Source organism: Oryzias melastigma, linkage group LG1 (assembly GCF_002922805.2).
Source record: "Oryzias melastigma strain HK-1 linkage group LG1, ASM292280v2, whole genome shotgun sequence".
In the NCBI taxonomy this organism is placed as follows: domain Eukaryota; kingdom Metazoa; phylum Chordata; class Actinopteri; order Beloniformes; family Adrianichthyidae; genus Oryzias; species Oryzias melastigma.
This window is the reverse complement of record NC_050512.1, coordinates 19,789,495-19,813,354: the sequence shown is the minus strand read 5'-3', so window position 1 is coordinate 19,813,354 and position 23,860 is coordinate 19,789,495. Positions and strand designations below refer to the sequence as shown.

Here is a 23,860-nt window from a genome sequence, read left to right as displayed (position 1 = left end):
TATAAATCTTATCAACTTAAAATGAAAATGAATCTGATTTTTGTCTCATTTGGTAATTATTTATGGATTATTGTCTCCATTAAATGCACAATTGAATTCTGAAAATTACTCAATTTGAGACACTTTCATCTGTATATAATGATCTTTAGAATAGTGAGCTTTTTTGAGTCGTGTTTTGGATTTTAGGCCATTTTTACAAAAAAACATTTAAATTAAAGTCAGCCATATCAGTAGAGGAAAGGATAGCTGCAAAGGAAAACATTAGTTTTAGTCTGTGTTCTATTTTGTTAATCTGACTTTTCTTTGTAACACAGATTAAGAATGCATCTTTTAAAAAACACTATTTGGAAATATTGTTTTACTTTTTGAATGCTTAGTATGTCAGTTTATGTTTTCATGGCTCTATTTTTGTGCTGCTCATGTTTTGTCACATGTAACCAATTATCTGAACAACCAAACAAAACCATCTTTTGTGTCATTTCTTCAGCTCTGTTTATTGTTGGCCGGTCCTAAGTGTTTACTTATTCATTTGTTTTGGGTCTTAGTTCTTTATTTTATTTTCAAAAATACGAACCAAGTAAAAGGAAACCTAAATAAATCAGAACTAAACTAAAAAGAGCAATTAGAAGGCGAACCATTTCAAACACAATGCTGTCCATAAATCCTGTTTATCTAAATAAACAGTCGATTGTTTATCTGCCATGACGCTGGATTTTGCAGATGATAAACAGCCTATGTTATGCAGACACAAATCCATCCATAGAAGTATCAAATTTAGTTATAAAACATATCTTATTAGACGGAATCCTCTTTGGACTGGTGTTTGCTTGTAGATGACAGCTGGAGTATGTCTCATCAGTTTGTGCTCCACCTTGGCTAACCTCCCATCCACGTCTTTGTTTTTGCATCCGCAACACAAACAAGCTGCTAACAGCAACAACAACCAGCAGAACTTTATTCCTGTCTCACAGCTTCTACTTTCTAATTGGTATTCTCACGTTAAACAAAGAGAGATGAAGAGAAAAGGTCTGGTGGCTGTGTTTAAGATGCATGTCCAATTGCTATTGAGCCTCTCTGTCTGTATATGTATTCTTTCACATAGGCAAAAATTGCTTTTCAGAAAAAAATAATCCTTTTGTTTTGCTTGTGTCGCCTATATGGTGGGTGCAAAGTATTCAGTAAAAAAAAGTGCTTATGGAAACTTCCTGCTATAAAAGTGTACTATTTATGTGGATTCTGGACAATATGCAATTCTCAGACAAGTAGAGGTTCTTGTGATTTATAGAAATACTAAGTATTGTGTGTTATGATCCTCAGTTCATGCTGTAGTTGTGGAGATTTTTTTCCTTTTTATTGCCTGTGCAATGGTATTGCTTTAGTGAGCTAATCAGTTTAAGCTGCACCACCACAGTGGAAAATACTGCACTGCTGTCGTCGTTTTACTCCTTTCTACGCTTGGTCCCATCTCTTGCTCCTCACCCAGGCCTGGTTCTGGTCTGCAGTGTGTGTGTCTATGATTTCATTGTTAATTGCTCCGGGCTCTCGGGCCGTTCTGTTGGTTTATGTTTTACCCCTCTCCCCATTTCCTGCTACCTCTCCTCACGTCATCCCTCTTTCCCTTGTCATTTAGGTTCTACCCCTCCCTCTGTGTAATGTCAAGATTTGCTGAGTATGGAAAAAGTGACTTGGACATTTATGGGCAGAGTTTTGGGCCAAGCTCTGCAGAATGTTTCTCTGCCCTTGTTTGTTTAGCTTTGCTGCTATTAGAGTGCCTCTGTTTCAAAATGGCCACTTCTCTGGGTAATTGTTTGGAATAGTTTCTCCGACGGGCAGAATATAGGTATACAACCCTACCAGTGTGTATATGTGTGATTGGGGTGATGTCTGCCTCCCAGCACCAACCAATTAGATGGTGTGTGTGCTCAAAGTCATGTTCAACAGCTGTTGAACAAGTGTGGTAGAAGTTTGCGTGTGCCTACATGCTCATTACGGTGTGTGGTTGTGGAAGAAATCGTATAATGATGATTCAGGATGACTTCTCACCTTCCTTCTTCCTCTGAAACCAACTTTTGTTCAGACTCATGTATGTGCTCATATTAGTGAATATTCCTGCCTGTTTAGTTGATGTAACAGAAAGGATCAGCTAAGGATTTGGTACAGTAATCCACCTACAGAATGGTTGTGTCAAATTGTCATTATTCTTCATTTTCTGCCTTTTTTCAAGGCTTCCAATCAATGCCTTTCCATGGTGTTATTGTGCCCACTATCAGGCGGGCTATAGTGGATATGTGTGTGTGGATGCATTGTTGTTGCAGGGAGCAGACAGCCGTGAGGTGTGTTTGAACAAGGAAGGAGTACAGAGGCCCAGTTCATCCTGTAGGCTGTAAAAATGAATGGGAGGGTCCACATTTTCTCCATCAGTCTGTTGCTCAGTCTAATTTTTGGACAGACTTTTGTATACCGCTTTGATTTTTGGTGTGTAAGTCATGATATGTGATGTCAAGACCGTACACGACCAGATCTACAACCCTAACTTATAGACTGTCCTTTTACTGTAGAGTCGTCCATGTGAATGGCTAATAATGAAGGTGGACTTCACAGCTACCAGCAGAAGTCCCCATCTCACCCATCCTGCTGGTGATGTCTTTTCCACATCACTGCATTTTCAAATTTGTACCCCCATCGTTCCAGCTCAGCTGCGTTACGGTCTTTGCTCTTTAGTTTGACCTTTTGTCTTTTTCTATCTGAATCATTTTTTGAAACAAATCCACAGTCATAAACCAGAATGAGAGGGAACAGACTACCTACACTTGGTGTGACGCTCTTTGCTGTATTTTGGTGAAAAAATTGTATGGTCCAGGTCAGTTTGTGGGAAAAGATGTTGTGTGTTTGAGTGGTATTTAGAATATGTTGGCCAATGTTGTTAATCAGTAAGAGAACTGCAAACAAATCTTCAGTATAATCTGAAAAAGGTGAGTTTAATAAATGCTGATAAAGTCAGAATATGAAGCTATTGGCATCAAAGCTGTACACATATTCATCTGGCTCAGTTGCCTAGTGGAAAAGTGTTCAATCTAAAATTAGATTCACTTTCACACTTGGGTCATAGCATAGTCTGATCCCAAATGTCAACCAGGTAAACTTTAATCCAATTTTTTCCCCAGCTGTTGGAATGGGTGAATAAATCACCAGTGGCATCCAGACCATTGACTTCAGTTTACCATTATAGGAAGATGCTTCACAATTATACATGTATCAGATTTCAGTGGTTTTAATTGCATAAAAAGCCAGAGGTAGTAATTCATTTTATTTTCCAAAAAATGTCATTTAAAATACGATATTTTAATAAGTAAAAATGTGTAGTGATATGTCTCCTGTGTCCAAATCTTGGTTATAGATCATCATAATTTTGCCATATTCTCCATTACTGCTAGAACTGTGTCTGGTCATTAAATAAGAAGCCCATTAAATAATACCATTTATCACAGAACAAAAGCTATGCTAATATCCAGAAGCAGTTTTTAAAAATGAACTCAACAGATTCTCCTGGGACTACCACTGTATAAATATTTATTTAAAAAAGGCGTGTACCTGAGAATTGTTGTTAAAATGTTCTCATTAATGGAGGTGATGCCCTTTTTTTTATAACGTAGGAAGCGGACTGTCATCCGTCTCCTTGTTCATTCTTGCTTTTACAGGCTGGCAGCTTCCTTCTCCTTGTTCTGATGTAACAATTAACCTTCAATCAAAAGGCCACGGTTTGTCAGTTTTTGAATTGCTGTTTGGTTGGACTACAAAGGTTATTGGAATGCTGAGTCACAGCTCCTGTCATTGTGGTCTTTTGGGTTTTTGACCGCACAAGATGCATTTCATCATTTCCCACGGTTGAGGTAAAATGAATCACCATCACAACAAACGGTAAAAAAGAAATCCTCCATTTTTACATGATTCCTGAAACTTTTTCAGCAAAAAAACGTCATTGTGGTTTTAAGGTTAACAAACGAAGAGTGCAACTTGTTTGGCCGCATAATGAAACGGCTTAAAATAAGTCAAAGTAGTCTTGAAGCAAAAGTGGTTGCTCCAGACAGTGGTGGTGCGATACTGGCACACCAGAGGTGGTTAACCATCTGTATAATTTCTACTCCAAATCAGTGTCCATTCAGGAAAAAATGTGCCGTTGAAGTTGTGTAACAACAATAAGAACTTGATGACAACGGACACAAAATTGTGCTGGAAAGAGTATGAACAAGAACAAAAAAAGAGCATTGAATAACATTTATTGCAGTTGTCATGGCTTTCTGCAGCAGAAACATTTGTTTGCGTATGAGTCACTTATATTTTTGGTTTTCCTTGCCCGGCAGTGTCACAGTGATCCTCTCTAAACGTCTGTGTTTGACATTAATCTTATTCGTAATAAAAACTCTGTTGTAGTTTCCTGATAGTCTTGTGAGGCTACAGTGCAACAACTTGCCAAAGGCTTTTCTTATGTGGACAAGACTGTGCCGAAGTCACAAAATTGCTAACAGTCTTAAGTGCTTTTCTGTTTGTCTGGACCTCGCTGTCCTCTCAGATGTCCTGTCACATCTTGGCTATATTTAGGAAGCACAGTCTCTGGGCTGCCTCTGCCCTCGCCTCGGATCTGACAGGCCTTCCTTTTGTGCATGTGTATGCATGTCTGCCTGTCTGTGTGTGTGTGTTTTTGTTTCCCACTGATTTCTTGCTTTCTTGTTTACTGCAAGCCGAAAGGATGGTCTTGCATATTGTGCTAAAAAGAACCAACACAGCGATCCGTTGGGTGAAAAAAGCCTCAAATTGATTTACAATGTTGTGAATTCAAATACAGGTTTTCTGCTGCGCAATTTCTCTGTTTGTTCTGACAATTTGAGAAATGTCTCAGAAAAATGTAATCCTTGCTGTCCTTCTCCACCAGTGAACTTGTTTACATGAACTTAAAATCAGATAACTGGAAGTGATCAGATAACTGAAACATTGAAGCCTCAGTCACAAATGACCTTAGGGCTGGATATGGGATGTCTGCGGGCACAAAATGGGTATCTATATGGGGGACACAGGTTGTTCCAAATGAAATAGCAAGTTTGTAGACCACTCTTTGAGCCTGAAGGGAGAAAATGTTCATGGATATTTTTTGTCAATGGGCATGGTTTTAGCAACAGGTCTTAATGAACACTAATGCAACACACAGGTTAAAGTAAGTAAAGTTGGTGCATGGAGGTGTGTCATACTAATTTTTCATTTTTTTGCCCTCCCCTAAATCCTACAGATTGTGCAATTGCCTTGTGAGTGTTGTTCACGTGATCAGTACGGGGTGCTTCCATGCAGTTAGAATTTATAGAATTAAAGCGCACTTGGTGTGGGCACCCTTTGGGCACTTCCGTATCACATACATACCCCTTGCGAGTAGCATTCACGTAGAATCAGTAATGGGTGTTTACTAGCACCTTACCAATGACTTAAGTATGGTATAATGTCACCATATGACATCATCACCTGTACCTCAGGTGCATTCAACTTCCGTTTCCCTTGCAACGCATCACGATACACTTTGCACAATTACGGCAATTGTACGTTCCATTTCGTGACATCTTTTGAGGTAGCAGCACAAGTCTCAGTGGAACTGAAAGACAAACCTGGGCTCCTCTTAAGATCAGGCCGCTCGTCTCTGTGACCCTCCACGGGTCTGGACACCCCAGAAATCCAATAACCTAAAAACCCTAGTTTGTATGTTTTAGTCCATTCTTTTGATTTCTATCATTTTGCGTGAATGTAGGGATTTGAAGACTTAAGCTTTATTTTTTATTTAAAACACATGTTCCAGTCTGACCTACAGCTGTCCTACTGAGGTTATAGATCTGCAACATAGATTAATTAGCTTCTGCTGTCCCTTAGTTAAACTTCAAGAAAAAAAGTGATGATTTGCTTCTCGAACCTATAAGTCTTTTATTTTCCCAATCTCTGCCATTTTCAATCATTATTTCCTCTTTTTACATATTATGTAAAAGAAAAATAAATCACATTTATGTTTATCTTTGCTGGAATGAATTGGATTATTGGGGAGAAAACTTTGTGTGTTAATCAGATTACTCCCATTATCTGAAGGGATGTCAGATCATGCTGTTGACATGATATCTTGATATTGGATAACTCAAGAAATCAATGATCAGATTTGTAGGTGTTACGCTGAATGTTACTCCATTGTTCTGTTCAAGAAATGAAACAGAATTCCCAGAGTCCAACAATATTCCCTTAGATTTCTCTGCATGCATTCTTGATGGTAGAACTTAATGACGTGGTACCAACAAAAGAGACAGTACACTGCTTTCTGTTCTGGTATGCTTTGCATGCCTGCTGTGATGTGTCATCTTCTGTCTCACACATTTGCTGAAAGGTTGATTGATTTGAGCTTAGAGTAACTTAAGTTTATGTCTGCTGATTTACTGCTATGAATCTGCATGTGTTTCACAATGTAAATCCACAACAGTTCGGTTTGCTCACATAGCTGAAATTAACAATACTCTATGTCAGGGTTAATGATTATTTTGGTTGACAAGTCTATCTACATTTTTTTTACTTGTCATCCTACATAAAAGGGTCTAGATTAGATGTTTTTCAAGTTTTTAAGATATAGCTTTAAAAATTTCCCAGACTTAACCATTTTATTGTCTAACCTTGAGGTTATTTGTTCAGTTGAATATAAATGGGTCCTCAGTCGAGTCACACAAGTGTGTTTGCGTTTTAGCGTTTCTGTCTTTGTTGATCCTCGAGTGATCTTGAAAAAAAGACCTTGGAAAAAAAAGACTTAATTACTACAACTCCCTTTGCTTTTCTATAAGCTAGACCTCTCTCATCTTCACTGCCTCCAATTGTAGAGATTGCATCGCCCCCATTCTTGCCCCTCAATATTGGACCCATGTCAGTTTTAGAATTCATTTGGACATTCTTGTATTTGTTTTCAAAGCCTTACATGGTCTTGCTCTTGCATACATTTCAGTGGTTTTAACAGCCTGCCCCTCCTAACAGCCTCTGAACAGGAGCTCGCGGTCATTCCTCAGAGTGAAGACCAGGAACGACCATGTGTTTGCGGCTGCTGCACACCGTAGAACCAGGCGGGACATGAGAAACTGGAACTATTTTTAAATATAGTGACAAAGTTCTTAATTTGATATCAATGAAAACCTTAAATTCTGCAGCTTACCTCGTTGCTGGCATCAAGAGGAGAGGCTTTGCACGGATAGAAAAGCACTTTAATACTTTTATTAGGTTAAAAGGGGTCATTTGATTACTTGATTGGTTTTATTTTTTATGAAAAGTAACTTCACTTAAATGTCTAAAACAATTGAGTCATGCTTTTTAACTAGTTCTGATGCCTCCAGTTTTTCATTGAATTTTTAGAGGATGACAAAATTTTGAAACAAATTAAAGCACTTCAATGCAGCTTTTTATTTTAGTTATTTGAGCAACTACAGGAAGCTCAGGCACGAATTGTTTTGCTGAAGTCTAAACTTTAATAGCGATGACCGTCAGCATAATACTGTTTATTTAGGAAACCCTGCTTTGGTACAAGCAGAAACCCACTGGATGCAGGTTTTGAAGATTTAAGACAAACAGGCTGCATGTCCAGCTCATGTTTTTCTATACAACATCCAGTTTTAAAAAAAGGTTACGGTAAACATACTTTTATTTACATGTTTTATGTTTTTGCCGCCTTTATCTGTTCTCAAAAGAACGGTGGGGAGTGGAGGTTGTTAATAGAGAAGAGGGGGTTGCAGCACAAACATTCCCAAATGTAGGAAAAACATTTCCATTTTTGATGGATTTCAATACACAAACAAGTTTTTTTTCTCCAGATTTTCCTGCAGCTTTAAAAAGCCATTAAATATTTGCCTTTAAGCTTCACAGTTCAGTTCTGTATCCATCAGTCCTGCCTGTCACTCAGTCCACATAGGATGCGTTTATGCAAGTACATTTAAAAACACGCTTTCAGTCAAAACAGACACATTTCTTTCACGCTTAACACCTCAATCAGTCTTTGCCCTTTCTCTATTTTATTAGTCCTTTCATTGCTGCATGTTTGCTCAGGGTCACTGGGTCAAGAGTGTTTGCAGAAATGCAGTCTCTCACCACTCTAAAGGTGTGAGCTCTGTGTACAAGTTTTATCTGCTCTTGTTTGCCCCCCAATCACACTCGCTCCTGCAGAGATGCCTGAGATTCTTTGGCACGCCCTGAAAATTCCTCACTCCTTTACTTTCTGTTGTGGTCATTTGTTCCACCCAGTGCAAAATGATACCTTTAGCTGTGCATTACATCGAGGCGTTTATTTATGCACTTAAAACTTTGTCTGACCTTTACTAACGCTATGAACTGATGTTGCCTCATAGATTTGGTACAATAATGTCTGCAAATTCAAACTATAGTTTTATTTGAGGGAAACACCCAAGTGTGTGTTTGCCTGTACACAAGTTGGTTTGTTTAGACTGAAAGCTCAGTCAGAGTGTTACTTTGTCCCTGTCATTTCCCGCTATTGACTGAGTAAGGATACCCCCTCCACCCCCCCTCTTAAACATCCGCTGAAACTCTGGAACCAGTTTCATGTTTTCTTCTCAGCTTCCTCTTTGTTTTTATGGACAAACACAAGGAAACACGCACACACTAATTCATTACAGTACAGATGGGATGCAGTGATTGAACCAATCACTAATCGTTCTCCATCTCCTATGGAGATGATTGGCATTTCTTCTTTTTGTCACATCCCTTGCAAAAAATTCAATCAACCTACCTTTTTCTACTTTAATAAACAAAGGAAACTCCATGCATTAATGAGGACAAAGGAAGTCAAACAAATTAGTCAGTCAACATCTAAGATGTTATTAAATTACAATAATTCCTGTTAAACTACTTAAAGCAAATTAATTAGGGTGAAACAAGTTTAAAATGTTTGGCAATATTTTCTCTCTTAATGCAAATATCTAAAAGAACACAGAAGATATTTTAAAAAAAACTATCTTGAGCATCTACTTTCACTATATCCCTTTTTGTTTCTGTTGTTTGACTCAAGCTACGTTTACACCGCCCTCAGCAACGCACGTCGAAACCGCCACTTCCAATGAATATGTGTATCTCAGGTTTCATCGTTCAAAACTCCTGCATTCAGGTGTAGCTATGCATGTTTTTGTGATCATTTTTGGGCTCTACATATAAAACACATTGCCAATAGATGTCCGTTTTAAGTTAAATTACATTGTACTTTGACCAATCAGGATTTTAGATTTGGTAGTGATGAATGGATCTTATCTGCTTTAATTCAAGGAAGTGCCAACCATTGATCATAGAGGAGAAATGAATAATTACAATATTTGTTAAAAAAAAAAGTCAGTTTTTGCAAGAGGAAAAATGCGTCAATAGAAGAAAATGGTAGAACTCCAATTGGATTAGTAGAGAAGCTGGACTGACAGAGAAAGAATTGCCCATTCGAGTGTGGGCAGACGTCCACTTGGTATGAAAAGTTCAAACCCAGCCTTTCCTCACTGAGTGCTGATGCTAAAAAGTGATGAAGGCATGTAAAAAGAAACATTGACACAGAGGGAAATGTTGTTTTTGCAGGTGGTACCTCCATCCTTTCTGGTTGTCCAGACTTGTCAGCATATCTGGAAAAAAATCTTATCACTGTATGTTCTTAGTAATAATCCAAAAATGCATTTTCAGGCTAAAGATATGAAATGTTATACTTGCACTTAAGCCCGTAGTTCATTCATTTGTATTTCAACATATTTACTTCAATAGCGTGCTACTATAGTACTCTTCTTAAAGATGTTGTATGTTGACATTTAATGAAATGCCATGATGATAACTGGAACTACCTAAAAGAAATGTCTTAAATCTAAATGTCAAGTTATTATCCATCATGTTTGTGATGACAGAATAAACTAATATAATCATATGGATCAAAATGTTATTTTAGGATGAAACTAGAGGGAATAAAATCCACTATACGTCATAGGTTAACCTGTCTCAGATGTTGTGGTAGTGGTTATTTATCATTTTTGTGCCAAAATGTAATGAGAGCTGGTTTGCTTTCTTGTAGGTCTGTCCTTTGACTGACATGCCTTAGCATTTGGTTGATGCCTCCAGCAGACAATTTACCACCATAAACCAAGCTTGCAGGCTGAAAACGTTTTTTTTTTATTTTGTTGCATAATTGCGAACAAAAATAGCGAACAGACTTTGCAGACTGCCTATTATTCTAACTTGTGTTAAGTAAGTTTTGCTGTTTACTACTGTTTACCACATGTCTCTCTCTGTGGGACGGTGCCAGTGCGGCCCTGCCCATGACGAGGCTCTCTAATTATGCTTCGACACCCTCATCTGCAGCACAAGACTGCAGAGATCCCCCTCGCTGTGTGAAGGCCCTAAAAGCAGCAGTTCAGTTTTTGAAAATGTGGACTCCTTTGGATGAAAAGTTTCAATTTTATTTCAATCATTCGTCACCTGAAGAACTGTAGCTTCACTTAAGCATGAATGATTGACTTGTTTTTTCTTGTAGAAAATGATCGGGCAACTTTAAAGGAGTTATTGTTGGGAAAGTGACACTTTTTGTTTATGTAGTTTTAGGATATACTGCATTTTTGGCTCACAATAAAACCTTTTCACATCATTTCACCAGATTTTTTTCATTCCCTCACCAATAATATATAAAAAAGTAACCTGTCATTAGAGAAAACGCTTACTGCACACGCCTTGTTGTACGTTTCCCCCTCTACTTTCTCACACACACAGATTTAAGCATATATTCTCTGGTATGCAGGCTTGTTGCAGCAAGATTTGAGGAACCAAGTGAGCCTTGTAATTTTAATCCTGGCCTACGTGAAGATGGATTGCTGCAGCCGCCTGTTACAGTCTTAACATTTGCCATGTTATCCCTCCTCCTGATCTTGCATCACCAAACTTAAACCATTACAAAATAAACAGTCTGTTTTCCTGGGTTTTTCTTCAAAGGGTTGAATACAGTTTCAAGCAAATAGTTTGCTTTCACTTGAATCTGTTTTCACTGACTCATTCTTTTCTTTGGGCTTCATAAAATATTTTGCCATTAGTTTATACATTATTAATGATTTATTTATCAGGTATTTTAATTGAAGTCAGAAAGCTAGAATAGGTTCATTACTGCATTTGTTTGAACAATATTAGCCCAGAGTTGTTTCTATTTGGCTTGCAGACGTCCGCACTGAGTGGAAAGTGGTGGTTGAAAAAGGCCATAAGACCTGAATAACTGAATTTAGAAAGCTGGGCGCATACACTGCAGTCACTCAAGAGCTAAACATTAGCGACCCTAATTTAATTTGTGCAGCCATGGGTGACCAGTGTTTGCATTTTGACCTAAAAGACCCAGAACTTGAATGACCGGAGCCTTTTTTAAGGCACTAAAAGATTATTTCAGACTTGTGCCCTCTGGATTTCCCCTGAGATCTCTCGTTTCTACTGAGAGTAGATTAGGCTAATTAAGTGCTGAATTTTATCCCTTGCCAGAGGAGCAACACTGCTGCAGTGGTGGAAGCAGTCTCAGCTGGATTTTATGCCAGTTGCATCAAATAAAAAAAAATATTTTTTCCTAAATTTTTGGTATGGCTTTTTGATAGGATTCCTTTATAATCCAGTTATAACACATTCATAACCATTGGTATTGTTCGTTAGCCTTTGTAGACAACTACACATCGGCCTTTGTAGACAACTACACATAGGCTTGACTCCTTGCATATTTTAAGATTTTAAAGTACTTACGTTCAGATTAATTATCTGTCACATCCATCACAAATCCATAAGAACACAGATGAACACACAAAATCGTGAAATCCTCATATTAGCACATTTTTCTGCTCCAGTGGCTGTTTAGTCATTACACGTACGGGTGACATGGTTTAAAACTGATAGTGTTAAATATTATTGCTAATCACTTAAAGTGTGTTGCTAAGTCACGGTGTGATTTACTTTAATTTCACTCTCTAAGCTGACACACTGAAATGGTTTAAACATTAAGGATGAATAACATCAGCTCATTTTATTCCATTTAATGGCATATATTTCCTTGTCACTGTTGCATCCACTTGTTTGTTTTCTGGCTCTTTCTCCTGCTAACAAATTATGATCCGATGAATTTAGTCAATGAATCTGAAACTCCTGCTGCTGACCCACAGGGGAAAGTAGACATTCATAGAGCGGGAATTAGATTTTGTTAAGTCTGCAGAAGTGCAAAATTGAAGCTTTTTCGTACCTTAAAGCCTAAAAAACTGCTTATATGCTAAAGTGACTTTCTTATGTTGACAGAGCAGATATCTTGGGATGTAGCCCTGGGCTTTTCTTGCTCACCCTTGAAAATTACATGAAAGTAGTAAAAACCGTGATAAGTGTGAAGCTGTAAATGGGGGGAAATGGCACCTTTACCAGCTTCTGTTACGACTATATGATAAAATATCCAGACTTTATGGTTCTTGTCTTTTTAAGCAATTGCAGGCCCAGAAGAACAGATGGTGTTTTCTAACATATCTGACAATAGTAGCGTAATTTGTATTTCATTAAAACCATCAAAAACAACTTTCAAAGGGCATGTGAAGATGTCGTGACATACTGTTTGGGTCATACTTTTGAGTGTCTTAACCAAATGGTTAGATTTACAAAACATATGTTTTTTACATCATGTAAACTTCCTGCCAGGATTTTCTGTCTGGGATATTTCCAGTTGTGACAGGATGTCCAACACTGTTGTTTTAACTCTCTCTGGGACAATTTGAAGAAGAAAAAAAAAGCATTATGCTTGCTAATGCAGTTTTTCTATTTTTGCCCTCAGTGGTATTAAGATTACGTTCCTATAAGAACATGTCAGGCAAGACTCCAAAAGAAAGGAAGAAAAATAAGCTCTCAATAAAATGAGCTCTGTGTTCAACCTACATAAACTCACTCACCTCAAGCATTTACATTTGACAGAGGCTATAAATTATTTGTTGTTCTTATCGTTACAACGTTGTTGCATACTTTCTTTCCCCATTCCATTTTCTGTTGTTAATTGTATTTTATGGTTGTTTCTCTTTGTTGCTTTGCAGTGAGAGCCGTGTAATTGGATGAAGAAACTTTCCACTGAGCACCAGTATGGACCTCCTGTTTTCTGGTGTCCTCCACAACCCTTAATATTCTGGTTAGTAGCAACTTTAATCTTCTTTCTCCCGTGTTTACCTTTGTTCAAGATAAAAAAACTGCATTAGTGCTTTACCTATTTCAACACTTGAGAGAAAAATGCACCATTGACAACTCTTTACAAGTGTACTTGAAGTGTACTTGGTGTAAACTGCTGGTAATAAAAAAGATAATAAACAATAAAAAAACAATATATATCATCCTCATGCAATATGGTGTGCGCTTTTTAAAGCCTTCATAAAGCCCGACTGGCTTGGGTGTTATTAGTATTTAGCAAATGTTGTGGTAAATTCTGGTCTATGTCAGCAAGATCTAGTGACAAAACATTCAGAGCCAGATAGTTCTTAATCCACCGGTTTACCAGTGACAAAGAGAAAAATGGTTTGTCTGAAAGCTTAGATAATACCTAAACAAGATATTCAGACTAATTAGATCTGAGGACCACCCATGGCAATATGTGAACTTACAAAGACTCCTCTGTAATTTGAAAAAAAAACTTTTTTTTCCCTGGTTCAAACAATAAATCATCTAAATGAATCAGTATATTGAAGTATATTCTTTTTCAATAAAAAATACTAAGATTTGGACCAAAAGCCATCTATTTTTTTGTTGCTTTTTTATGTTTTTTGGGAGAAGTGACATCTTGAGGTTTGATTATTGTTTCTGAAGAAATTTACCTTTTTCTTAATAATAACTTCTAATGCTGATTGTTTTTGAGGGCTTAAAATGTATTGAATAAAAATGGGACATTTAAATGCAGATTCTTTAGAATAACCCGAATTTAATGAGGTGTCATTTTTATCAGTGTTCAAGATGGTGAGGTGTTATTGCTGTACAGATGTTTGAGCAACTGATAACGTATTGTACATCTAGTTGTGCAGACTATGGACTTCACTGAGTATTTGTTTAGTGACAGAAGTTCTAGGATTTCCAGCTCTTCCAAACACTACAGTCTCACTACCAACCTCACCGCAAATTCTGAAATAAATAAAGAACTCGTCATTAAACAAATCCTACTTTTTGGTTCAAACAAACCAACTTTCTTTGCAGGCAATTGTCATCTCTCAGTTCAAGAATTTGAATGCAACAGGGCTGCAAGCCTGCTGGTAAAGTGTCTCCAAATGATCCAAAAAGCGGTTCTGTGTTCAGTTTTGATCAACAAAAAAGGACACATGCCACGCAGATGTTCTGAATTTAACACTGGGCTGTTTTGGAAGCTGCATCAGACCTTTCCGCCTTTACACTTCCTAATAGAGTATTTAATTCAATAGCGCTATTATACCTTAACGTTCAGGTCTACAAGACTTGCTCTGGTCTGCCAACAAACGGTAACAAGTGTGTGTACGCAGCATGCAGCAAAAGTTCTAAGCTGCATATCCTAGTACAGCTACAGATGTGAAGCTAAACTCTTCAGCTCTGTCATTCCACGGAGGTGGAGCGAACCACACGATTGTGCAGGCACAGCAGCCTCTCTCCCAGTACTAAACTAGTTTGTGCTGTACTCTTCTACAGCTTTCTGTGCATTTAAAACAATCTTTTCTAACCCTTAAGGTCTCTAAGGACAAATCTTTTTCTTTTGGTGCTTAACTTCGAATGAGTTGACTCAGACGTTTTGCTTTTCATTCACTTAATTTGTATGTTGTTTTGGACAAAAACAGCCTTAAATGTAAATATGACTGGTAATGTCGATGTGCACAATACAAAATTTGACTTGTACAACTCAGTTCTTTTGACTCTTATACCTATCTAGCTCAGGATCTGTTTTGTTGTGGATAAACTTCTCACTGGCCTTGCAGATTGATGTGGTGTCCACGTTGACAGAGTGAACTGAGGTTCCACATGGATGACTGTGGTTTGTAAGGGACTCAGAATTCCTTGCATTTTTCCCTCATGTACTTTTCATTTTTCCCTCTGTGGTCTTCAGGTTTGCAGCTGAATCTACCGGATTCTGAACTGTGACGAGTACCGGTCTATGACTGATAGCAGGTATTAAATACACACAAGGAAGTACACACCAGATGTTCTGTAAGAAGCTGATTTGTGTTGTGCTTTACTGTTGAGTTGTTTTTTTGTCACTTTTGACCTTGATCCGTCCAACTATAGCACATGTTGCTACGGTCACTGGGGTGAACACATGCAGGAGTTTGAGTTGTTTTGAAGTCTTTTTGAGAGTTGTGACAGAAAAGCCTGAGGGGGACATCCAAAGCTACACTATAATTAAGCGGTAGATGATACTTCAGGGCTCTACTCTTCAATTCATACTTTCCTTAACCATTTGCACAGGAGTCAGTTGGGTAAGAAACTCAACTGACTTAACAAATCCCTTATGCTGACATAAGAAACTTTTTTTCTCAGAGATTTGGTGTAATTTCATAAGTATAGAAGCTGTTCTTCTCAGATGGTGACCCAGTAATGAATGTATTGTCACTATCCTATAGGTGGTTAACCGATGGCAGAAATACAGCATTTAAAGCTTAAGTTACTTCCACTTAGAAGGGACTTTACCCATACGGATGCAACAGGCTTCTGATTTTTGGGTTGTCCAGGCCAGTGGGGGTCGTAGAGAGGAGTTGCCACGCCTTGAAGGGATTGCTGGTGTATCTTGCAGTTCCCTTGAGGCTTGCACAGCCATCTCGAAAGACGTTTTGAAAAATAAAACATACGATCATCGTGCGTGAGATATGTTTATTGTGAAGTATTTGTAAGGCTAATGTAAGTTTCACGCACTTATGATTTTTGGGTGACACATGGGATGTACAATGTGTAAGTGCTACAACCTCTCACCTTGACATTTAGTGCATTCCCTGTGCTGGTTTTCCCATTTTTCACCCCCAGACACCCGTATCCACCAGTTAGGGCAGTTGTGGCTAAGGTTTTAGTAAAGCTTATGGTTATACTTCTTGGTAGCAATATGTTGTTTACATGAGTATAATCTGTCCATCCACGGATCTCAGAACTTTCTGTTGGGACATATTGTCACACTTTTTAATTGTGTGTAATTCATTGATTAATAAGCATGTGGATTCTGAGTGATTAATTTTTGCTTTCAGGTGTTCTGTCTTGTGCCACAATGATGCCCGTGGATGTGACCAATCACAACGGCCCCGCCGCCACACCCCCCACCTCACTTAGCCTTCGCTCCTCTCACAACCAGCTGCTCACCAGCGATGTCATCAAACAGGGCTCTGCCACACCTCCCAAGTGTCGCAAAAAATACGCGCTCACGAGTATCCAGGCAGCCATGGGCCTCGGAGAAGCAGCGCCTCCTTCATCCTCTCCATCCTCCTCTCCGTCGCCCACCAACACTAAACTAGCCAAGAACGGAGTTAACCAACTTCGAAAGGCTGGTCAGGACCAGAACAAAAACACAACCGGCTCTGACGGGATGGAACTTGACTATAACTCAGAAACTATAGAAGATGACTTCAATGTCAATACAGTGGAGGAACAGAATAGTTGCACTCTAACAAATAATGACCGAGAGGAAGATGAGTTTGACACGGAGGCTGAGCCTCATATACGTGCCAGCAGTGATGCAGAGTCGGAGCAGAATAAAGGGTTGGACTTGGACTGTGATTCTAACACCACTGTTGAGGTGAAACAGAATAACAACACACCAGATCTGGAGCTTAACTTGAATGGTGATGCAGAAGAGAATGACGACATCAGCATTCTGTCCGAGAAGGAGTTGATGTCCAAGGTAAGGATTGAAGAAGACGAGCTGGTGGAAGATCAGGAAGAAGATGAAGAGAGGAAGCCATTGCTGGTGATTGGAAGTGAACCGGCCGTGAAGAGCCTCAAAAGTTCCTCAGACTTCGAAATCATCTCTGACATCCACTCCAACATCAAACTCCTTCAGTCAAGCAAGAACTCTGTCGTGCCCCCTCCTCCCTCCCTGCGAAGACAAGCCAGTCCAGAAGACACTCCGTTGATGTCATTGGCCTCCTGCCCCTCCTCTTCCTCATCTTCTCCAGAGACTAAAAAGGACAGAAGAACCGGGGCAAAGACAGACTGTGCTCTGAACCGCATCCAGAATCTGAACCCCAGTGACGAAGAGTTGAGCTGGACGACCCTGTCCCAGGAGAGCAACTCCCCTGAAGAGACAGGTACGTGCCAACACACACCTATACTATACATTTTTCTGTACTCTTTGCTCCCACTGTTATTTGTTGCAGAGTAGAGCTGCTATCTCCTACCTCAGTCTTTTATTTAATTAAAAATGTTGCTATTCATTCCATTCTGATCTGGATCTGTGGTTTCACGGCGCTCCTGCTGTTCACAACGGCCCCCTAGACTGCTTTTAACAAGGTGACTCAGTTGTGCTCTGCCAGATTAAAAGCACATAAAAGCTGTCAAGCATAGTGTAGCTTTTCCATTAAACATACACTTTAGCATCTCAGGAACACAAACACTCCAGCTCTCAAAAACATTTTCAAGTTTTTGTATTATTTAACAAAAGTTTAGGAAGAACATTGTAAAGTTTGCTGCAGTACGTGAACTTCTTTTTTTCTTCCCTGATCATAATACTGTTATCTCATAAAACGTGCATTTTTTCCTAAACTTAAATGGCACCACGCATTCTTGGTGGCACTTTTGTTGTTTTGTCATGCACTGTCATGTTGAGGTTTGTTCAGAGTATTTTTTATTTTTCATAAACATTTTACCGGTTCTTCTGCTTTTTGGGGATTAGTTTAAAAAAAATACACCAGCTGCAGAGTTTCAGCCTTGACCCCTGAATTCCCAGCTGTAAAACTAACATGTCTTCTAGAGATAGACTCTCCAGAACATCATGTCTGCTCCCTCTAATTTATTCTGATGATCCACAGTTACTTGAACTAAAGGCTCAAACTACAGTGTTTTAAAGCACAGTATCCAATTACCTATACATATACATTTGCTGTTAGTGGTAGAGTTATGTCTTTTTTTAATGTCATTTTTTCCTAAACTGTAAAACTGATTTTGAAAATTATTTTTATTTGGTTTTGTAAAGTTTTATTGTTCTTCATTTATTTACTATTGTGGTGTATGGACCATAGAACAGGGCAAGATTTTGGTAGAGTTGTAGCCCTGGGCTTTTCTTGACCTTAGAGGAGCACAGAGGGTGACTGAATCACTTTTTTGTAATAAATTCAAAAATAAAAATAAAAAAGTAATTTTCTAAAAATAAAAAAATCAACTTATAATATTTCAAAACAAGTTAATATGACCAAGTCTGGACTGGAGAAAGATCACTGTTAGAGGAGCTGAACCACTATGCAACACTCTGGAAGTCCTTAGAGTTGAGTATTCTTTTTGACTGCAGCAGTTTATGCTTTGTTGAAATTAATTTTTGTCTGAAATGTTACCTCAGAATCCTCATTCTGACGTCTGGTTGCTTCCTAATCAATGCAGTTCAGTGAATTTCTCCAAGGGACTGTGCTGACTGAGCGGTGTTGTTTTTACAGACATGTTATATTTATTCTGTGGGTTCGAGAGCTGGTATGACCCTACATTTGCACAGAGAAGCTAAAACTAGCACACAAACGCGCACCCTACCTCTTCCAGCTGTGCACAGCCTCATGCTTTAACTGTATCGTGCATTGGGCCCATCTTGTGTGAAGCTTGTTTCCAACTGTTGCTGGACTTGTGTTTATTGTTTTCTGACCTCTTAGATATAGGAAACAAATTGCATAAGCACACGTAAAGAGACAGGGGATTTTTATTTTAAAAATACGTATAAAAAATGAGGTTTTACATAGCTATTGCATGTAAAAGTAACTTGTCTGATAATGGTCTGGTGAAGCAGAAAGTTAAGCTGTTCATCACTTTAGAAATTCAAAGTTACAGTGTTGCATTGTTTAGTGCAGTACCATTGGAAATGAAACACAAATGCATCTTTAGGAAAGTGTCTATCACTACTGAGCAAAGCTTGAAGATTTTCATTGTTCCACCGTAACATATGTCTGCTACTTATTTTTCATGTTTGAAAACATGCTTAACACCTGATTTTCTTCCAGCTATGAAAAAAATTACTAATGTTTTTGCTTTTAAAGTGATGCTACAATTAGGTAACTTTGGAGCCAAAGTGGTTTGTTTCATATTTGCAACAACAGGCATTAATGGGTCAAGTCTTCAAGGCTTTGTAGGAACAGAGTCGTAGCCATTTGATACTTTGTTTTTGAATTAAATCCAGAGAATGGTTTTGGTCTCTTTAAATTAAGGGTTAATGAACATTTGACTTACTAGTTGTGTCCTGCTTCTCACAGATTACTCTGTTTCAGTAGAAGCTCTAAAGATAACCACATTTTAGCGTTGATGCACGTTTGTTTTGGATCATGTAAGGCGAAGCGCCATTAGAATCCTCCAGTGCTCCAGATAGAGAAGGAAGCGACGACAATAACAAACCCGTCTCAGCTGGAGGGAGCGCACAGCCTCTCTGCCTTCTTAAATGTCTGTCTCTCTTTTCCCTCTTCGCCTCCGTCTCTATTTTGTGCTGCTGGTACCGTTTCTCTCCTCGTCTTTCTTGCCCCTCTCCTTTCAGCTCACGCTGCCTCAGAATCTGCGCTCTCCCATGTCTCGATGCCCCTCCGGTCTCCGCTCTCTCGTGTTCCTCCTCACCCCTCTTTTACAGCCTCTCCCCCTTCTCTCTCTGTCTGTCTGGGATTCTCTTTGATCACAGCAGCAAGTTTTTTTTGCTGTTTGAGAGGCGGCTAGCTAACTATGATGCTGGGGAAAGACTATATGCTGGCAATTGTGATTGTCAATCACGAGGGTAGGTGCTTTTGTCACGCGGTCGGCTGGAAGCAACACTGTGGGGTTTAGTTAGCGCCGTCCGAGTGAGGCTCGTGCAAGAGTGTCAGCAAATGCGTTTTGGGGGCTTCCTCCAATACATGCACAAAGTTAGTTCATCACTGCATTGGTCTGACACGCGTCAACGATCTGCAGTACATGCATGCTCGTGCTGGTGCGCTGTGAGGGAAGCCGTCAGTCCATGTTGGTGTCATTTGTCAGGCGGACATGTGTACACGCGTGCATGCTTTTTCTTGTTGCTCCAGAGGCTCACACTTCTCCCCTCCCCCCCGGCTCAACTGTATTCCTCCATGGAGGTGCATGCTTGCCGGTTGTCACATGCTAACTGCCCCCAGTCCCCTTGTGGTGCACTTTAACGGCGCACTGCCACTTGAACATTACTGCAATTTGCATGCCAGATCCCCCTCTTGTATTTCTATATTTGTCTAATTGCTTGCAGAGAAGTGACACGGCTGGTTTTTTGTATCATGTAATAGCCCCCAGGGCAACTCTGATGCATGCTTGCCTCCTCCTCGGTGTGTACATGCTTTGCTTTCATTCATGAGTTTCCATCCTTCCTCTTACTCACAGCAGAGGCAGTCATTTTAGGACTGCTGTAGTTTTATTTGCTCTGACCTATTTATTTGTTCAAAAAAGACTACAATTCCCATACAGTGCAGCTTCACAGCCCGTATGTGCATCTGTGTCTCTCAGTTTCCTCTTAGTCTGGACTGATCTACTCGTTCGGACACGTGGCCTGATTTTATGGCCACAGGTCCATGTTTCATCAGTGTGGTCAACAGTTTAGAAACTGCTTTATATTGCTCACACACACATTGACATACACAGCACCAACTCGTCTGTCAGAGCTTATATCATCTTTATGAGCTGCTGTCCCCATTTCTGCAATTTGGCATCACTTACCTTTCATCCTCTGCTACAACATTCTCTGCAGGCGTATTGGTGCTCTTCACTTCATGGTTTTGTTTTTTGTGTTTGATGCAGATGAAGTGACTTTGAGTAAATCAGTAGCAACAAATTCCTAGACAACACAATCCTCCTCTGTTGATTTTTATCATTTTCTTTATAAAATTAGATCTATGACACCTTAAGCTACAGTAACACCACCTTTAGCAGCCACTTTCCATAAAAAGTTTATGTAAGCGCATGTTCAAAAAAGTCTCACTTTCACACATCGCTATGCAAGTGTTGTATGACCATTTTCTGGCTTTATACACAAAACACGCAGCCATTGGATGTGTGTCGAATTTTAATTGATTGAACTTTGACCAATCAGGGACTCAAATTTGATAGTGTTGTATGGATGGGGTCCCTTTTTTAATTCACAGAAGTGACAACCATTTGAAAATTGAGCATAAAGGAGAAATTAACTGTGAATTTTTGTCCTGTTGTTTTTGGAAAATATTGATAAAAATAAGTAAAATATAGCAGGTGGAAACCTCTATTTCTGCACACATTTATGATAAATCGAGCTGTTTTTCCTTTTTTCCCCCAAAATTGCTCATCAGATATTTGGAGCGAGCAGTCATTCCAGACAGACCCCGACCTCCCTCCAGGATGGAAGAAGATCACAGACATGGCTGGCATCTACTACTGGCACATTCCGACAGGTACCACCCAGTGGGAGCGGCCTGCTGCCCGTCCGCCTCAGCCCGGAGACGGCGAGTTCCCAACCTCTGAGGATCATTCAACTTCAACACCGCGTAAACACTCGCTGGGCTCCCTCAGTCCCTCGCCCACTCCTGACCATGAGGTGAGAGCTTCAGAAAGTTTGCTCAATCAGATGTTTAAAAGTATTAAAGTTACAAAATAGTTTTAATGATTTCTGAGAACAGCACATTTTCAGGAAGAGATATGGATTTTTCTTTCTGTAAAATCTAGTATGTTGAGTACATTTAGAAGGTTTTGCCTTTAAACTGAACTTTTTATAACATCATTAATGCCTCAAATGTCTGTATATTCTTTAGGTGTCTCAACATCTGTCAAATTCCACATGAAATATAGGAAATGAGTGTTTGATGAGTCTTTGTGTGGTTCTCTACAGTCTTCCCAGGCTGAGATCTTCTTCAGAGCGTCGACCCGTTCTGGCAGCACCACCTCTGACAGTTCTGTGGAGCCCCTCTCAGCTCATGAGCATATCCTCCCCACATGTGGATTTGTCAACAGCTGCTACTTTGTAAGATTTTTTTTGCATTTCCACATTTTCTTAAAAAAAAAAAAAGTATAGCCTACTTTTATTCTTGTTCTTCTGAAAGAAAAAAATCCTCAGTGGTGTAGTATGACGGCTTAAGGACGGGATGGTAAAGGAGATTGATGGAGATCAGCAAGGTGTCGATAAAATATTGATTGACTGAGAATGGCCCGATGTTGATGGATGGATGTGATGGGACCAGATTCTTGATAATCCTCTCTGCAGCCACTGACCTTGAGGCTTCTACCGTTTAAACTGATAAACCAAAATATCACCCAACAGGAATGACAGAATTTCACACGTCCTCATCATCGACGTCTGTTCTCATCTTTTCAGCCTCGCTCCACCTCTCCACAGGGGACGTCCGATCAAGAAAGTCGCTCTCAGCATCATGAGGACGAAGATAAGGCAGGACATTTAAGCTTTTTCTTTGTTGTTAGCTCTCCACCTGAACTCAGTGGAGTTCTTGGCTAAATGAGTGAATTCTTGTTAAACATTTAACACCTGAGATGTCGACAGCAGCAGCTTAACAGCACAAACTCTTTGACAAAACTGTAACTCCTCAGGCGATAACCTGATCAACATGAATCAGGTGATTCGGAAGTGGAGATATGGGGCTTTTCATGCCAGCTTTGCACCCATATGCAACACATACTAATGCAAAGCCGCTTTACATTGCGACACATTGATTGTGTTAGCACTTCACTACTGAAAAGAGTTGAATATCATAATTCATATCAGACCCGATTCGCATGGGTCTGATGTACAGACGCGATCTGATGTCTTTGGGCGTCCGGCATGGCAAGGTGGATGCGGTTGGCTACCTGGGAGACGAAGAGCCACCATGGATGCCATTGTAGCGGGTGCGATCGCTCTAGCTCTATGGGTTTATGATGTTTTTCTCATTTTCAACAAGACAATAATGAAAAAATCCTCCAGTTTTATTTTTATTTTCCCCTCCCGGGTTAATGCTCAAACTGGGTCAATGACAGAAGTATCGTACACCGCACCAGGAGGGACTATGAATGATCTGGTGAACCCAGACATAACATACAACATATAAACATATAAACCCAAGCTACTCGCTCAACATCATCCATGTTTTGTGGCGACAAATAAAATCCAGAAAAGTTGATCTGTGGTCGAGTCATCAAGCACTAAATTTGACTCGCGGCAAATTAGCGTCTGCCACCTCTCTTTTGATTCTTCTCATTTAGCTGCTATTTTGGATGTATTTTTTGATCGAGTCACTGAAAAAGTCATGTGCCCAAAGCTGAGTCCCTGATTGCGCCACAAGACCTCAGGTTGCGTCTGTACATTGACTTAACTTTGAAACTTGATGCTCCTGCCCATGTGAATGCACAATAAGGCTGCTTTTGTCCGCTTCAGAATCAGCTGGAATCACATTAATCCCGTTCACGGTTGAAGATTTACAGTAGTCGAAAGAATGTCAACTCAGGAGCTAAATCTCAGGTGTTAAAAGGGTTCAAAATATACATGGGTGCTGCTGGTAAAGACTTGGACAGTGGCATCAGTGTCTTGGAGCTCAGAACATTTGAATAAAAATGGTGTCTGTCATATTAACTATTATTTTAGGGACCCAACTGTAATTTATTTTGCATGTTGTTATATCATTCATGCTGCAGTAGAGATAAAAATCTGAAAAAAAATAACCTGTTG

The 23,860-nt window shown here is 39.4% G+C and overlaps 1 protein-coding gene across 6 annotated transcripts in view; it reads left to right on the top strand.

The window, feature by feature from the left end:
- The window catches only part of apbb2b (amyloid beta (A4) precursor protein-binding, family B, member 2b), a 37,823-nt gene that overhangs the window by 1,812 nt on the left and 12,151 nt on the right, over positions 1 to 23,860 (top strand). For 5 of the 6 annotated variants that reach the window (XM_024289864.2, XM_024289866.2, XM_024289865.2 and 2 more), the window contains exons 2-7: positions 13,110 to 13,201; positions 15,125 to 15,186; positions 16,251 to 17,306; positions 21,498 to 21,742; positions 22,034 to 22,165; positions 22,517 to 22,588. In XM_024289864.2, coding sequence (XP_024145632.1) covers positions 16,271 to 17,306; positions 21,498 to 21,742; positions 22,034 to 22,165; positions 22,517 to 22,588 — 1,485 coding nt within the window. In that variant the 5' untranslated portion in view covers positions 13,110 to 13,201; positions 15,125 to 15,186; positions 16,251 to 16,270. Of the gene's footprint in view, positions 1 to 13,109; positions 13,202 to 15,124; positions 15,187 to 16,250; positions 17,307 to 19,613; positions 19,952 to 21,497; positions 21,743 to 22,033; positions 22,166 to 22,516; positions 22,589 to 23,860 lie in introns of those variants that run through there. The other variant, XM_024289867.2, reaches the window with a different exon arrangement.